At 40.7% G+C, this 19,226-nt stretch overlaps 1 protein-coding gene across 1 annotated transcript in view; it reads right to left on the reverse strand.

The window, feature by feature from the left end:
* NAALADL2 (N-acetylated alpha-linked acidic dipeptidase like 2) overlaps window positions 1-19,226 on the reverse strand; it is an 891,836-nt gene that overhangs the window by 231,840 nt on the left and 640,770 nt on the right. Inside the window, exon 8 of the mRNA XM_074963548.1 lies at window positions 12,657-12,800. Within this exon, the coding sequence (XP_074819649.1) occupies window positions 12,657-12,800 (144 nt within the window). The remainder of the gene's footprint in view (window positions 1-12,656; window positions 12,801-19,226) is intronic.

The following is a 19,226-nucleotide window of genomic DNA, read 5'->3' on the forward strand; positions in this document are numbered from 1 at the left end:
TTCAGGTTCATTCTCTGATTCTTTTGTAATGAGTTGATTTTAAAATTATATTCAGAGTAAAACCATTTCAATTTCATTAATTTCCTAGACCTTAGAAATGGATGGTCAGTTAATGATTGAATCAGGTACAACAATGCCAAGATTCTTCCTTTGCTTTCAGGAAAATAGTTTTAAAAAATAAATTACAGGTCAAAACTTCAAATTATTATTCAATGCCTTATTCAGGCAAAATGCTCAGTATCCTCAGTGGATATGCTGTCGTGTAAGAACTCAGTAAGAACTTAATAAGGACTTTGGCTCTGCCACAGAATGCACTGGAAATGCCCAGTGAAGTCAGTGGAAGTTATGAGTGCAGTTCAAAAGAAAATTCAGATCCTATTAGTATATAATCACCACTGATAATTTCCATGGCGAGTCCTCTCATATACCTATGTTAAGGTTAGTGTTCTGATGAACCTTATCCTTCTGACATGTATTGCCATAGGTGTCACTGACTCTCCTGAAGGAGAATGCCTTAGTTGCTTTATGTGCTTTGTAAAAACCTCATATTGTACCCTGGAATTTCAACTAGAATTTCTAGCTTTGCCCAATAATGAATCCAAAGAATTCCCACCATTGGCTTTTATAAAATACAGCTTGAAAACACCTTGTGGTATATGCTCTACGAATTATTCCCAATTTTGGATATAAAACCATTCTAGAGCCGAACGGCTCCCTCTTTTTAAAGCATTTTTCAAGCCAAAGCTGATTTGACTTTTGTTCTAATCCTACAGCATTTAATAGTGGTATGTTTTATTAGGCCTCAATTCAACAAAGCTTAAAGACGTGCTAAGCCCCACAAAAGACAACTAGACTTAACCATGTGCTTAAGTGCTTTTCTGAGTCAGTGTCCTAATACACACTGGCTACTGAGACTTGAACTGACGACAAAGCAACACAAAATTTTCTTCTGTCAAGTGATATGTTTTGGAATCAGATAATAAAATGAATAGACATACTGTACAATACTCCAGTTTAAAGTGGCTTAGGCTTAAAGGCTTAGTACACCTGACAAAAAGGCTCAAGGGGGTTTCCACGGCGTATACAGAAAAAAGTAAAATCTAATTTTCTTTAAACAGTTCTGACACCAAATCTTGGTTCCTGATGCTACACGTCTGATGAAAGACTTTAAAGGTCTTGACAACATTATCTCTTTTCCCTAAATTCTTTGGCAAGCTATAAGAAGATTTTAGCTTAATACTGCTTGAAATACACATTAAGTTTCTTTAAGCCATAAAACGACTTCAGAACAAGAAAGGAAAGTGATTTATCGATATCATTAATATTTCTGGATTATTTTATTATTTTTCTTTTAAAGTTCTCTTGACTTGAAACCTGCCCATTGTTACCTAGCTAACATACATATCCATTTGTTCCTATCACGGTTACCCATCACACAAATAGAGACAAAAGTGCTCCACCGGTTTCCATTGCATGTAATGGAAGCTGTTAAGTCCTCAGCACTTTTGAAGAGCAAGGTCACTTATTTAGAAGCTGAAATAATGATTAGACTCGTTTAAAAAAAAAATCTTGCCCCAGGCTCACACTGACATTGGGTAGAGAATTTTTGGGCTCAATTTTCAAACATGTTGATTCAATAAGATTTTTAAATCCTTCATTAAATGCTCAAGTTGCCATTTAGGCACCAAAATGTCAGCTTTATATGTTATTTAGGCACTTAGTGGGATTTTAAAATGCTCCTAGACACCTAAAACTCACTGATTTCAATGGGAGTTTGGTACCTAGATGCTTCTGAAAAGACCACTTTGTGCCTAAATACCTTTAAAAATCTAGTACCAGTTTTAGTGTGGGATTTGGAAATTTTCTTAAGGCACTAAGGTTTGAAAATTGAGCTCCTTCTGGCAAAATTCTTCTCCAAATACATTAATGAGACTCCATTAACCCACACATTAAAGTTTAGGCATATGAGCATCGGAGTAAAGTTGAGCACATGCAGAAATCGAGCTTCAGACTGTAACATTTTGCAAATAACTCTGCTGTGTTGCAGGAGTCCACTTGTGTGGAATAACTAGCAGAATCAGGGTTTAAAGATGTAATTCAGTCTCTGACGAATACACAACTTCCACTGAAGTCAATGGGAGCTGTGCCTGAATTTTTCCCTGAATCACAGAAACTTGAAAGACGAGATAATAGTCCTGGAAGACTGGAGAAGGGCTAACATAGTGCCCATCTTTAAAAAAGGGGAAAAAGGAGGAGCTGGGGAACTACAGCGAGTCAGCCTGACTTTGATTCCTGGGAAGCTACTAACTACAGCGATGTATAAAACATTCAATTTGCAAATACCTGGAGGATGAAGGGGCAACATGTATTTATCAAGAACAAATCATGCCAAACCAGTGATTTCCTTCTTTGACAGGATCAGGATAATTGATTTGGTGGATAGGAGAAATGCAGTGGATATAACATACCTGGACTTCAGACAGGCTTTTGACAGAGTCCCACATGACATTCTGATAAGTAAGCTGGAGAAATGCAGGCTCAACAGAACTACCATTAAGCATAGGTGCTGGAACTAGTGGTGTGGTGGGTGCTCTTGCACCCCGTGGCTTGAAGTGGTTCCCATCAGATACAGAGTATACGGTTTGGTTCAATGGCTCTCAGCACCCCACCCCTATAAAAATTGTTCCAGCACCCTGCCAATAAGTGGATACATAATTGGTTTAACAACTGCAAACAAAGAGCTACTATTAATGGAATTATGCTGGACTAGAAGGAGGTCTCAGGTGAGGTTCCACAGGGACCTGTTCCGGGTCTGGTGTTGTTTAACATCTTTATGAGACCTGAATGTAGGTATAGCAAGCATACTGATCAAGTTTTGCAGATGACAAAGCTAGGGGAGGTTACCTATATTTTGGGGGATAGTGCTAAATTTCAGAGGGATCTTGATAAATTGGAGAACTGGACTACAGACAACAAAATGAAATTCAACAAGGACAAACAGAGTGCTACACTTAGGGAAGAAAAACCAAATGCACAAATACAGAATGGGGGAAAACTGGCTTGGCAGCCGCACTGCTGAAAAGGACCCGGTAGTTGTGGTGGATCACAACTTCAACGTGAGTTAGCAATGCAATGCTGTTGCAAAAAAAGCAAATGCAATTTTAGATTGCATTAATAGAGGCATAACATACAAGTCACGGGAGGTGATAGTACCACTCTACTCAGCGCTGGTTAGGTCTCAGCTGGAGTTCTATGTCCAGTTTTGGTCACCAGTGTATAGAAAGGATGTACAGAAACTGGAAAGGATCCAGAGGCAAGCAACAAAGATGATCAAAATTCAAAGGGATGGAATGCAAGCCATATGAGCAAAGGCTGAAGGAACTGAGTATGTTTAGTTTGGAAAAGAGAAGATTAAGGGGCTATATGATAGCCATCTACAGCTACTTCAAAGGCTGTCGTAAAAAAGATGGAGAAAAGTTGTTCTCTTTTGCCACAGAGAGCAGGACAAGAGGCAATGGGTTCAAACCACAGCATAGCAGATTTAGGAAGCTTTTCCTGAGATTTAATCTAACTGTAAGAACAGTAGGACAATGGAACAGACTGCACTGGGAGGTTGTGGAAGCTTTTTCATTTTTCACAGAGGGGCTGAATAGCCATCTGTCTTGGATGGTTGAGACACAACGAATACTGCATCTTGGCAAGGAGTTAGATTAGATGACCCTTGCAATCCCTTCTAACATTATGGCTCTATGATGCTATGATAAGATGACCATTTTAAGTCACAATTAAAATGAAACTTTAAAATAAAGTATGATGCTGTATGTAATGTTACGGTATTTCAAGGAACACTGAATTCTATCAGGGTATTTAGCCCCACATTATATTTGCAATACTACTAACCTCAGGCATTCAAAAACCACAAGTCAGGCCCCAAAATATAATGAGATAATAAATTTAGGGTATTTTTAATTTGCCTTTAGCTTTCAGAGCTACTTGGGCTCACATTTTCAAGTTCCACGGCCACAAAGGCTAAAAACTTATTTTTGCTTAAAAATGAAAGCTGAGATTCTCACAAAATTACCTGTCTCCAGGAGGTGAAGCTTTAAGAAAAATGTCAAATATTGCAAGACTTAAGGTTGAGAGAGTTTACAACACTGCATTAAGGAAGTTCATGCACTACCTAACATGGTACAGAAGACCAAACTGGCTACAGTATGTTTATTTCACATGGATGATATATGAAGATGAACATAGATTGGTATATCACATTTTGCATATGCTGTTAAATGCACTAACATGATGTATACACTTTAAAAGCTGTACCTAACAGCAGATTTGTCCATCATTTAATTACAATACTTCACCTACATTAGACTTTTTGCAGGAGTAATTGACATAGTAAAAATTGCATAACTGCCACATTAGAATTTCTGGTTACCAGCTTTTAAAACCTTCTTTAAATGTAAAAATTTATTTCAGTTTGTTGCCAGTCTTTCATCAGGTATCATTTTCTGTAAAGAAATCGACCCATTCCACATTTTAAATCAGATGATAAATAATTTCAAATATATGTCTTTATAAACAGGGAAACGTGCCTGTTTCATCTAAAATTGGATCTTGATGCTGGTCAACGAGGCAGCAAAATATTTTGTATTAGATAATTTATGCACTGCATTGCATCTCTGAAAAAAAGTAATTCTTGCATAACAGTGTATCAAATTGCATATGCAGAAAATTGATACTGAATATATTGCAATGGACAAAATGCTAAGTATACTGTAAACATATTTGTGCAATATTTGACATAGCAGAAGGGATGAACTGAGGCTCCTGCAATAAAAAGATTCCTTTCAGACTCTTTTCCCATGCAAGTGACTGATCATCTGAATTCAGTCTCTTACAAATTTGAAACGTCCCTAATTATTTTCTCAGTAGTCTTTGATTGATTACCAAATTAATATTGTCCAATATCAAAACCATTCTTCTATTAACATGTATATTCATAATACCTGGCTTGATCTAAAGACTTCCATAATTAAATTTTTCACTACTTGATTGAATCCTGTGGACCTAGACTAAAAAGATCAGCAACAAAACTAGTTATACAAAAGGTTTCTGAGGGCTTGTCTACACTGGCAAGTTTTGTCAACAAAAACTGGCTTTTGGTGACAAAAAAGCAATAGCATACACACGGCCATGTGATTTTTTTTAAAAAAAATCCACCTAGTTTCGGTGACAAAACACTTTCACACCTGCGAGAGACTTGTCTTTTCCCCTCCATTTTTTGTTAACAAACATTCAGTGCAGACACCAGGTTTTTCTTCAATTTTATTGGCCTCCAAAAAGTATCCCAAAATTCCCATGCTGCCACTCTGGTCAGCGGTTTGAACTCCGCTGCTCTGCAGCCAACCCGCCCCTCTCCCTTGCAAGCCCCAGAAATTTTAAATCTCATTTCCTGCTTGCTGGCTTCCCAGAGGAGTTTCCCAGGTGGCTTCCCAGGTCAGCATGGCTGGCTATCACACCAAAAACGCGCTCCCGCTTGGACTACCGCGGAGCTGTTGAATTAGGAGAGGGAGAGGAGTCTGTTCAGTCTCAGCTGCAAGTGACCCGTAGGAATCGGGACGCATATGGGCAAGCTTCTCGAGGCTTGTGCAAAAAGTGCTATGATCAGGACACGCAGCAGTGCAGAGCTAAGATAAAGGAGTCCAGGCAGGCATACCATAAGCCGCAGGAGGAGAACTATCGCTCGAGTGGTGCACCTAAGACCTGCCACTTCTATAAGGAACTGAATGCTATCCTCGATGGTGACCCCACCTCCATCGCCGATAGCCCCGTGGATACTTCGGAGGCAGCAGAAAGAGGGGAGAACCCAGAGGCTGAAATTCTGGATGAAGAATTTGAGCTAAAAGAGGATGTTGAGCTCCCAGCGGGGTCGCCCGGTGGGGCAGGCAGCCAGGAACTTTTCTCCACTCCAGAAGTGCTCAAAGGGGAGCAGGAAGCAGATGAGGCTCTGGGTAAGTTTCTCTGGCTTGTGTAGGGAATCAAAAAGTGGGAGGTAGGTAGTGTTTTCTGTGAGCTGGGCATCGCCCTACATAGCTAATCTGCATGGCCAAGCAGGGTGTCGATGCACATCGAGACCTGCAGAGAGGCTCTGGAAAGTTTCCAAGAGGTACTTGTTAATCCTCAGCCACAGATTCCAAGGAATTGCAACCTTGTTAGTTCCCCCACTGTAGAAAACTACCATGCCATTTAGCAATCACTGGAGCTGGGACCAAAGTGGCACATAGCTGAGCTGCACATAGACCGGGGTGAAAGCCGCAAGCATTCAGCAGTTGTGCCATGGTTCTCTGGTCACCTGCAGCAGCGAGATGTCAGCCAGCAGGTTGGCTGCCTGTGAAAAAGTGTAGGATAATTTTAGAATGAGTTCCCTGCAAAGCTGCCCTGCAAGTCGTGACCTTTTTGTCCGTACGCACAACTGCCTTCCCCCCACTCCCACCACTCACCATGATTGGGGTGCTCGCGGAGCTGTGTGCCTGCCTAGAGTCTCAGAGAGAAAGTGATTGCTACTCGCAAAAGGCCCTTGTTACTAAAATGTTTCAATCATTTCTCTTCTGTTCAGCACAGACCTTGAAGAACACCTCCCCCCCCCCCCCCCCCGCTTCAGCAGATAAGAAAAATCCTAGGTGCAACAAAGATGACATGTTCCAGGAGGTGCTGCAGCGCAATGAGAGACAGACCAGGGAATGGAAAGAGTGCTGGGAAGCCAAAAGGCCCTGAGTGTAAAGAATGTCTGGAACTCAGTACTTAAAAGTGGCTCTAAAGAGGGCACACCTGATCTGGTATGGAGCAGATGTGTCACACTGAATACCTGAGACAACTGTGAACTTCAAAACAATCCATATTACATAGATAAATCTTGCCATAGCCCACTCTATTTGGCAGAAGTAAAGATGTTATTTTTTCTGAGAGGTCCAAGCTGCTGTTTTGTGACCTATTAACCTCTAAGAATCACCCAGAAGAATGAGCACTGTCCTCTTTTGGGATAAAAACTCAACAATGAAAGCTTTTTTGGAGTGGGGGGAGAGAATACAACTTATATATCTTGGTCTCTTATAACTATGAAGCCTGCAAGGAAGAGGAAGAGTAGAAAGAAAGATACTACAAGAAAATGCTGTAACATATGATGATTAAGAATGAGTATCAGCAGCATACAGTTTAAGATTTCTTCTTTCTATAAAATTCTATGAAATAGTGAGGCTTCCATTTCAAATAGTCACAGGGCAGCAACACATAAGTATACTGTGCCATCTAGACATGGAAATGTACATCACCAAGCTCCCTTGTGGCATTTTCCTCCATTTGTTCTTCTGGATGTGTAGCATTATGCTCATGTACTAGGTCAAGAAATGACAAGGTTGTTTGCATATTGACATAACTGAGTGATGGCACGGTCAACATTATTAAATGAGGTTCTTCCAGCAAGCTCTGAAGGAGAAACACATATAACAGTATCACAGTGCTCCATTCTACTACTGCAATGCCTGTCAGAGAACGTTGTTTGCCTTAGACCAGGGGTCAGCAACTGGCGGCACGCGAGCCGATTTTTACTGGCTCGTTGCTGTCAGCCAGGGTCCCGGCCGCCGGCCCCGCTCAGCCCGCTGCCGGTCTGGGTGAACAGAACCCCCGGACGGCAGCAGGCTGAGCAGGGCCGGCAGCCAGGACCCCGGCTGGCAGGAGCTGGCGGACGGAATCCCAGACCGGCAGCGGGCTGAGCCACTCAGCCCGCTGCCTGCCTGGGGTTCTGTCCACCGGCCCCGCTCAGCCCACTGACGGTCTGGAGTTCCGTCCGCCAGCCCCTTGCAAGCCGGGGTCTCGGCTGCTGGCCCCGCTCAGCCCGCTGCCTGTCTGGCTGAATGGAACCCGATAGTAAAGAACTAACACCAGTAACCAAGCAAAGTGAAATTCTGCTAAACGCAAACCTCCCCACCTAGCTCTTTCATTGTAAAAGTCAAATTCTTGATTCAACCTCCCTGATATACAAGTCCTAGAATAGCCTTGAATAGAGGCTGTGAAATATACCAAACTGAGCAAAATTAACATCGCAATTTTGTGGTGTGCATCTGCACTAACACAACTCCACAAACCTCATTTTCACTTATGACCCAAGGTACAATTTTAAATACAGGTCTCAAGTGCTTGTAAGGCTTGAATATTAACCCACCTTCATCACTAAACCTCCAAAAAATAGTGCTATTGAGTGATTAGAATGTTTCTTGTAGCTACAGGTGTAAAAGATAGAATTGCTCAGATTCAGATGTATTTCACGCATGGGATACCTTCACAGATAAAAGTACATCAGAAAGTCACTAATAGGCACTAATAACTCAGAGACCCAATTTAAATGACTGAAATTCGTGAACTGGTAAGTAAGTGAACGAACAACAACAAAGCAAGGTTTCTGCAAGACAAAATATACTTTGTTTATGTTGATAAGTGTATTTTAGTTTTATGATAATACTTCATAACATTCTAATAAATATGCCATAATATATTCTGTAAAAATAAGATCGATAGTATTATGAGACCTCACTACAGTACACTGCTCTTAATTCTTTGCAAAGATGCAGGGAGAGACCACAACATTTTTATTTTTACGTTATTGTTGGGGGGGTTATAAAACGTGTGGATTAAGGAGGTTGTACTGCAGTAAACAAAAAGCAAAACAAAAGATAGGGCAAACTTTTATTCCTACAGTTTATTTCATAGCTTGTAACTCTTTAGTATGCCTGAGATGTTTCCCTCCCGATCTTCCCAACCCCTTTGTCACATTACATCACTTGAAAACTGCTGGGCTAGGCGGGGGAAGGAAGCAACAGAAGAAAACTCTATCTAAATGCTTAATCTTTACTGATGAATCTGCTGTTCAGCTTTTTGAAACATACTGACAAGAGAATGATGAGCATTTTATCCTAACAAATTTTAAGCCACCCAGTTGTCTGAATTGCTCATTCATCTCTTTTGACATCTCAGTGACGAGTTGTACATCAGAAGTGAAATATTTCTTATGCTTTCTTAGGATCAACGGGGAGTCTGAAGTATCAGCCTTCTAATATGTATCATTCTGCTCAGCCGGCAATTTTAAAAATACATTAAATAGTACATAGATACATACCAGCTCAAATCTTTGGTCCATTCCAACAAATCCTCAGCAAGGATCATGAGGGTCTCGAGGACTGTGTGTCCACTACATGAAAGCATGACACATTCTTCAGCTTTATGTGAAGTTGTTATTACAGACTCTCCTAGTTAAAATCCAAGAATGCTCCACCTTGGTAACTTTAGTCAAGGTATTTTCTATTTGGAATCAGACATAAGCTGTTCCCTTCAGGTCCAGGCTAAGATGAACTATGGCCAGGTTTTTCCTAGGCATAGAGTCTGACAAGCCCTTTACTCCCAGAAAACATGCAACTCCTGGTGTCCCAGTAAAATAAAACAAACTGAAATAAACAATCAACTAACCAATCCTGAGGCTGCCAGGCAAACAAAGCTGAGTGCCTACCTTTAGGATGATTCTTCCCTGGACCCTGCAAGCAGAGATCTTGTAGAGCTGGAAGCAGGGTAGATCCTGTCCCTCTCTAGAACAGAGGTTGCCCAGCCCAAACACAAACTTTTAAGGCTTGCTTGCTTCCGGAAGGCAGCTCAGCTGTTAGCGTTCCCTATAAGCTATAGAGCTCACACATCTCATGCGGGGGAGTTTACAGCTAACTGTCTGGCTGGGTGTCCATCAAAGGGAGCTACTTCCCCACTTTATTTATCACACCCACACTGCACCAGGAACCAGGGACTAGCACGGCCATAGCTAGGAAGCCTGGGATATGGTGATTTCACTCGGATCTGCATACTCTGGTGTAGATGCTGGACTCCTGGATTTGGTGCCCAGGTCCAGAAATTGTAAACGTAGGGTCACCAATGAGTATGGATGCTCTAGCACTGGTCTTGCAAACCCAGAATCGATGGACTTCAGACCCTCTAACCCTGGTCTTACACTGCAGTGTAGACATAACCAGAGTTTCAATCTGTAAAGTCTTGTCTGAAAAATTCATCCACCACAACGTGCAGGACTCCTTGAAGGATGAAGAGGTGAGCGAATCCTACCTAGATTTGAAAGTGTGGCTTCATAGAAATGGGGTAATTATTAATATCAAAATTGAACTATGTATTTGTGATTTGCATTACCATAGCCCCTCGGAGCCCTAATGATGTGTTGGTTCTGCTCTCTCTACCTTATCTTTCATTTTCTTTTCAAAATCAGCTTCTCTCTATGCAGAAAACGCTTCTGTCAAGCATTTCTCTCCCCTCAGTCACTGCTATTTACATAGAGTACTTGCATACCATGAGACTCTCCTGTCACCCTCCCTGTGGAAGACCTTAGCTGCAGACAAATGAAGGGATTGTGTTCTCCTTACGTGGTGCTGCTCTCTGCTGCTCCCAGGGATGGACAGACACTTCTCCCTTCCAAAGGGAAAGTTCTTTAACTACTTCTCCACTTGCTGATCACATTGCCTTACATTTATTTACACTGCCTCTGGCACTTCCCCCACCCTTGATGCCTTTGGGGAAGAAGAAGTCCCTCTATAAAAACCACCTAGTCAAGTCTGCATAGAGGAAAATATTCCTTCCTGACCTCAGCAGTAATCACGTTATGTCTGGAAGCATGAGGTCTCACTGCCTTCATTCTTAGTATGTGTAATTACAAATGCTAAGAGTGGTCATAAACTTAACCAACCTTTTTATGGTCTTGTTTTATTATATCCTTATTCCACAATAACTTTCTAAAAGTGGTAAACAACTGATACAACCACACGCATTGTACAATGGTTGCCCCTAAAAATGCATTTAAAGTTTGCTTTTTACTATAGTAATTGTTTTATCGCCTATAGATAACATTAGCACAGTATTCCCTACGCTATTTATTTACAAAGGAAATTGGCAAAGCCTTTTAAAAGGATGGTATTAACACATAGGCCTAAAGCTCTAAGTTAGGTTAAAAAATTGTCAGTCAAAATTATCATGAAGGTTTGCAAAATTAGGCTAAGAAAAATAAAAAAATGATAGCAAGCAAATTTTACATAGCTTATAGAGTGAAAAATATATCTAAAGGTCATGACTTATTTTTGCAGACTTTCAAAACCATAAAATGTTCCAACTGCAAAGGGGAAAAAATAAGTGATTAATTAAGAAATGTTAGTTATTGTCTCTGTTCGCCAAAATTCTTGTGATCTTTTATACACTGGAAATTTGGTGTGTGTGTTAAATGTAACTGTCCAGACAATTAATCACAAGGTAGTCATTTGTTAGTAATAGGACAATAATAAGTTACACATTTAGCCACAAACTGTAATATGAACTAAATAAAGGGGAATATAAGAAACCTGTAAACTTTGAACCACCTCAGCCCAGTATGAGCGGCAGCCTTGTGGCCCCAGAGTGGGTCAGTAATTGCGTCTCTTCAACGTGCTGCTGTTTTCTTTGGTCAGGCAACCTGACTTAATCAAATAGTAAATTGGCATTTACTATTTGAGGTTTCAGTAATCAACACTTTAATAGAACCCATTACTTACAATGGCCACAACACCTACATATACAAACAATACCTCGAATGGACTGGGTTAAATAGATGAGACAATACAATGTGTGTCCCCACTGTATTTTTCCTCTTATAAAAGATAGACTAACACAAAATAAAAATCAAGAGAATATTTCTGTTCGAAACATGCAGCGTTCCTGGAAGGTTCTCTATGCTTATTCCTTCACTTAATCTCTATGCAGTATCTCTTCTGGCATTTTTCTCAAATCAGTAATCAGTTTGTTAAGGCAATAATCTGCATGACCTTGGTGAAGGTATGGCCTTTGGAGAAGCATTCTGAATGCATTCTCCCTTTTCTTCCAGCCCTACTCAACACATTCCTTTCTATTGCTTTTGTTGTCAGAATTCAGCCATCTCCAGGTGAAACATATGGGAAAAGGTCCCCTTAGATATGGGCACAAATACACATTACTGATGTTTATTTTCTAGCAAACAGATACAAACTAAATAATGTGAAAGATGGATCACCATTTAGAAATGCTACATATGTGCTGTAGGCACAAATAAGACACAACCCATCGCATTAATATGGTAGTTTAAATGCTCCAACAAGGCCTAATAAACTGCATTGCATCACTAGCAACATCTCCAGGGTGATGATGCATAAAGTCAGAGGGATTTTCTAGTCAACAGCAGGAATTAGAGTTTAATGCCTTGTACTAAGAGACTTCATACTCCTGAAATGTGGCTTACATAAACTGAATCTTGGCAGATGCAGTGTTTGCTGAAGCTGAAACTTGGAAGCAATGCAAATATGGTTTCTGAAGCTAATGCACAAAATGCCTTATTTTAAAAATGGCTCTTTTATAGTACTTCACAGCATTTTGTTTTCACTCAGCCTCAACTTAGCAGATCTTTAGAGTGTAATTTATGGGCTTTTTCATAGCCTGTTCTTAAAAGGCTGCTAGCAGAACATACCTGCAATCAGACAAACCCTCAATTATACCCAATTACTCAGAATGTATTTGAAGTACTTAAGGACCATTCCATAATGAACAGAAACCATCACCTGTCACAGGCAGTTTGAGAGGGATACACCCATCACTTTTGCTTCTGTCCTCAGGTAAAGAAACCAGTCTTTTGATGAGCAGTGCAGATATGGGTTGCACTAACAGTGATGTAAGGTTCGATCGGTTCTGTCTGTAGTTTCCATCTGCAAATGAATGAGAGAGAGCAAACAGCAATTTAGTAAATGAAAAATTAAAAAGGAAAATATTTCCAGAGTCTGCATATGTCTTAAAACAGACAAAGCCAATACACAATTTATGATATAGCAGACTCACCCCTACAATGAAAAGTTGGATTTAGATTAGCAGCCATTACTCTGCACTTACATTAATGAAAGAATTTTAAAGCTCTTTGGTGAAGTATACTACAATTTAGGATTTGAGAGAGTAATTTCTAAAGAAGTAAATCACCCCCAAAAAATCTCCTGTAGCACATATTAAATTGTCTGTGTGGTACAGATATGAAATGAGGGTGGCATGTAGTAAAAGGAATAAAAAAAAAGAAAAGAATTATTGGGATTCTATGGTTACCTTTGTTCAGTAAGGAATGAACAAGATGATACAATAGTATCAGATGGCGAAACAGACATTAAACTCAATGGTGGATTCTAGAGCAAACAGATGCATAGAGAAATGCAAGCACAGTGTCAAACTAACTGGATTGTTTAGTTTTGCAGAGATTTTTAAATGACACAAAAAATAGCAACATATAGCACTGTTCTTATTCAAGGAGCAAAAGACCTACATTACCATACAGAGCAAGGCTTTCACAAGAATTCTGAAAATAAAAACATACAAAGTAGACCAAACTGCACAGAACAATAGCCTCATAATAAGTGTTCGACTCAGAGATCCTGGCTTTTTGATGTGAGGAGAGCCAACATGCATATATCTCCAAGCACAAAAATAAGAAATATATTCTTTCCTCTTTAAAGACCAAATCTTCATTGACACAAATGGGAGTTACATTTGACTAAAGTGAATAGGATTTATCCTCTAAATGCAAGTATGTTTTTGTAATGTACGGGTGAAGGTTCAGCTGAGGGATTTCTGACTGATTTCTTACAGATTCATGCTGAGCAGATGTCAAGTGGGGGAAGCTTACATAAAAGCAAAAACCTTCAAATACAGCTACAAAGAACTCAGGAAGCAGTAGCACAAGCTTGGTCATATCAAAAGGCGCAAGTCAACTATAAAAGTCTCCCCCAAAATGGCAGCAAAAGCTAATACACTATGTGAGGTTGGAAGCCCACCAGTTGTGGTGAACTGATTCAAGAGACAAGATGGAACTTAAGCTCTCTCATTTGAAGCCATAATGCCAGCCATTTGAGAAAGTAATGGGAAGGGAAAAATCTCTAAAAAGATAGATGCAGTAAAGGAAGAAATGACCGTTATGAGAACAAACAAAACATATTTAACATTAAAAGTTTGAGTGAGTGAAGCAGAAAAACTGATTGTTTCACTAGGGGACAAATACAAGATGCTTGAAGAGGAAAACTCCTGACTTAATAAAGGATTCTCAACCTGCCCTGGAACAAAAGACTGATGACCTGAAAAACAGTCTAGATGAAATCATGTTTGTTTAATTGGGGTCTTAGGATATGCTAAACCCCACAATCTGGAAGAATTTTCAGAATCCATGCACCAAAATGCCTGTCAGCTCAATGATAATGATTTGCCTATTACCAGGGAACAGACCAGGAGACATCTTGCAAGGAACTCCCCTCTAAGAGCAACTATGATCCACTGTTATGTAACTTCCAAACTCCCATGCACTGAAACTGGTTCTATAGCAAGTGAGAAAAGTCAGAAAATCTGCTGTATCCCTGCCTATACTACATTATTTCTAGTTTGGAAATCCAGAATAAGGGTAGATATTTGATGAGATTAAAAATAAACTCTGATAAAAAAGTATCTGCTTTATCCAGCCTGGTTGAAGCTAGTGTGCAGTCCTTTACAACACCAAAAGACAGCTGGCTATTCCCGGTGACCTCCATAATGCAGTCACAAGGTGTTGGACCCATCAAGAATCAATAACATGCACTCTAATTAAATTCTACAAAATTACTAACAAAAATCCTGTTAGTGAACTAGCATTGAATTAAATTCTACAACCACCTGCATGTAGCCTTCCTTTGTGGACAGTGCTGGAAATACCAGAGGCTTTCCAAGGTTCCATAATTTGCCTTTACAAATAGTGCAAAATCAACAAAAGCTACTGTATATTGTTATAGAGAAGAACCTATTGTATGCCTAACATACAGTAGAAACACTCTCAGCCTGAGGAGGCTTGTAGAGTCCTGAAGCTAGCAAAGTAATGCTCAATTATGTCTCTGCAGAGGCACAACCATGCTGTGGAGGGTAAAAGAGCACCATTCAAGTGGCAGTGACAATGACCACAGGGCCCCTGGTTCACTCTGTGGGTTGTAGGCACCCAGTAAGAGGAATCACAGTCTAGGTTTCTACATATGGAGAAGATTTCTGATAGTAGAGAGCTCTTTAATCTACTAGACAAAGGCATAACAAGGGGCAGTGGCTGGAAGCAGAAGCTAGACCACGATCAGATGGTATTCACTCAAGAGTTCTGAAGGAACTCAAATGTGAAATTGCAGGACTACTAACTGAGGTTTATAACCTATCATTTAAATCAGCTTCTATATGAAATGACTGGAGGATAGCTAATGTGATGCCAATTTTTAAAAAGGGCTCCAGAGGTGATCCCGGAAGTTACAGGGCGGTAAACCTGACCTCAGTACCAGGTAAACTGGTTGAAACTATAATAAAGAACAAAATTGTCAGACACATAGATTAACATAATTTGTTGGGGGAGAGTCAACATGATTTTTTAAAGGGAAATCATGCTTCACCAATCTACTAGAACTCTTTGAGGGGGTCAAAAGCATATGGAAAAGGGGGATCCAGTGGATATAGTGCACTTAGATTTTCAGAAAGCCTTTGACAAGGTCTCTCAAAGCCTCTTAAACAAAGTAAGCTGCCTTGCGATAAGAGGGAAGGTCCTCTCATGGATTGTTAACTGGTTAAAAGATTGGAAACAAAGGGTAGGAATAAATGGTCAGTTTTCAGAATGGAGAGAGGTAAATAGTGGTGTCCCCCAAGGGTCTGTATGGGACCAGTCCTATTCAACATATTCATAAATGATCTGGGAAAAGGGGTAAACAGTGAGATGGCAAAATCTACAGATGATACAAAACTACTCAAGATAGTTAAGTTCCAATCAGACTGTGAAGAGCTACAAAAGGATCTCACAAAACTGGATGACTGGGCAACAAAATGGCAGATGAAATTCAATGCTGATAAATGCAAAGTAATGCACACTGGAAAGCATAATCCCAACTATACATATACAATGATGAGGTCCAAATTAGCTGTTACCATTCAAGAAAGATGTTGGAGTCATTGTGGATAGTTCTCTGAAAACGTCTCCTCAATGTGCAGCAGCAGTCAAAAAAGTGGACAGAATGCTGGGAACCATTAGGAAAGGAATAGCTAATAAGACAGAAAATATCATATTACCTCTATATAAATCCATAGTACGCCCACATCTTGAATACTGCATGCAGATGTGGCCGCCCCATCTTAAAAAAGGTATATTGGAATTGGAAAAGGTTCAGAAAAGGGCCAAAAAAAAAAAATGATTATGGGTATGGAACGGCTGCCGTATAAGGAGAGGTTAATAAGACTGGGGCTTCCCGCAGCTCCCATTGGCCGGGAATGGCAAACCACGGCCACTGGGAGCTGTGGGCGGTTGTGCAAACGTAAACAAACTGTCTGGTGGCCTACCAGCGGATTACCCTGACAGGCCGCAGGTTGCCCACCACTGTCCTATGGTTTCAGCACATGCAGTATGAATAGTATTTTTAAGTTGATCCCAGTGCTCTTGAATGCCAATTATGTTGTCAGATTTCACAGTAACAGCCGTGTTAGTCTGTATTTGCAAAAAGAAAAGGAGTACTTGTGGCACCTTAGAGACTAACCAATTTATTTGAGCATAAGCTTTCGTGAGCTATCCGATGAAGTGAGCTGTAGCTCATGAAAGCTTATGCTCAAATAAATTGGTTAGTCTCTAAGGTGCCACAAGTACTCCTTTTCTTTTTATGTTGTCAGAGAAGTTCGAGAGCTTCTCAGACAAGTGTTGCTGGAAAGTCTTGCCGCTGGCTTGGTCCTGAAGTGCTTTGAGGTTGTACCACTTTTGCTTAGTCTTTGGGTGTTTGCAGTGTGGTGGAGCGAGCTGCAGGTACATGAATGATCTTACTAATCAATGGTCTGTCCAATAGTGGTCTGTACTTCTCATTGCTCATGTTATACAGCTGTTGGTGTAATCTCGGGCTCTAATTATAATATAGTCAAGGAGGTGCCAGTGTTTGGACCAAGGATGTTTCCAGGTGGTCTTAAATTTGTTGATCTGCCTAAAGATGGTATTTGTGATGAGCAGGTCATACTCCACACAATTGCTGAGGAGGAGAATATCATTGAGGTTTACATTTCCCACCCCTTCTTTGTCTATTGTGCTGCTTCAGAGTTGGGAGTCCCATCCAACTCTGGCATTGAAATCTCCCAGGAGGATGAGTTTGTCTGCCTTCGGTGTGGCTACAAGGACTACACCGAGAGCACTGTAAAACTGTTCCTTGTCGTCTTCCTCATCATTGAGTGTTGGGGTGTGTGCAGTGATGACTGTGGCATATTGATTGCATGCTGAGCTTGAGCTGAAGAATTATGAGACGCTCGTTGATCCCCAAGGGGAGCTCCAAAAGCTGACTAGCTATCTTATTTTTGATGGCAAAGCTAATCCCGTGAACGCATCTCTCTTCAGGTGGCTTCCCTCTCCAAAAGAGGGTGTAGCCACCCCCATCTTCTTTTAATTGGCCCTCATCAGCCTGGCAAGTCTCACTAAGGGCTGCAATGTCAATGTTGGGTCTTGCCAATTCTCTGGCAATTCTTCTTTCTGGCAGTTCTTCTTTCTGGGCATTCACTGTGCTGAGAGTCCATAAGGGTGTGGACATTCCAGGTGGCGAAATTCATTGTCTTGTATCTCTTATTTCGGCCGCGATGCTGAGTGATCCCACTGACTAGGGTCTTCTAGGTGGAAAAGTGTTAGACAGCCTATGTTTGGGGCACCTTTTTTAGCCTCCCCCCCCCCCACATCTTGGGTGAGCAGAAGGGATCCTGAAAGGCCTGCTCAGTCACAGCCGCTGCTGCCGAAATGCCCTTCTGTCTCATCCAAGGACATGATGACCATCACATGGCTGCCGCCTCCATGCAGATTTGTGACTGAAGACTCTCAGAGATCGCTGCTCCTGTCTTCACCACCACTCATCTGTCACCACAGGGCTTTGTGTGGGTGTGAGCTCTTTGGCAGAGGCCTGCGCATGAAATCTTTTAATGTGGGGAAACCGGTGTGCAGGTGGTAACCACACGAGACTTGATAGGAGGAAAATCCTGACCTAGTGACAAGGGAATCCAAGCTCTCATCCGCCTTCACAGCCACAAAGTACTACAAGGTCCTCTTATGTGCCTGATCCACCGCTGGGGTCCTGCACCTCAGATATACCAGAAGGAACCACCTCAGATAAGAAATCATCTCATGCTCCCACACAATGGAAGAAAAAAAAAAATCAGAAAACCTACCCGGAGCACATGCAAGAAATCCAAAACAACAGAAGTTGGTCCAATAAAACCCTCACCCACCTTGTCTCTCTAAGGATATGACACATTCTCCACCAGAAGTCTTTAAATCAAGATAGAATGTTTTCTCTAAAAGGTAAGTGATACCAGAAGTGATGAACTTGATGCAGAAACCACTGTGTGAAATTCTATGGCATGTTCACATGCAGCAGTTCAGACTAGATGATCATAATGGTCTCTTCTAGCCCTAAAATCTACATGCCTAGAGGCAACGAGTGACTGAGTGGTCAAGAGTGAAAATGAGGGACAGAATTGCCACCTTGAGGATATCCATGTTTACTTAAATGTACAAGTAGTAAGCAACTGGAACAAAGGCACATGCAATAACAAAAAGGACGACTACCTCATAATTAATTATAAATTAAATATGACTTGAATGGGAATAAATTGTTTAAAAATATTCATGTCAGAAGTATTCTAACACATCTGATAAATGATGAAGAACAAGGGAAAGGGATGTTTGAATAAATGAACTCACTAAAGGACAACATATTAGAAATATAAACTCTATAAATTGACATCCAATCCTAATGTTGTAATTACTTTGCCAACAATGGCACACTGAGGAAAGGATCTGTAAATGCTGTTCTACTCAGTTTCTTTTCACAGCACCCTTCATTATGATGTGGCAATAGCAAATTCCTGGCACATTATTCTAATTATGCTAATAGTGCTTAATCTATAAGCCCCTTCATGAGACCTAATGAACGCCACTGAAGTTATTGAAAATAGAGGAAAAGGAAAAAATAAGTTTAATCTCAAATGCTACACCCCAGCTTGAAATTCCATGTACCTGGATGGGATTTACAAAGGGTATTTAAACAGTTAGGTACTCAGGATAGGATTTTAAAAGGAGCCTAATGCAGTTG

This window comes from Natator depressus, chromosome 9 (genome assembly GCF_965152275.1).
Source record: "Natator depressus isolate rNatDep1 chromosome 9, rNatDep2.hap1, whole genome shotgun sequence".
Taxonomy (NCBI): Eukaryota; Metazoa; Chordata; order Testudines; family Cheloniidae; genus Natator; species Natator depressus.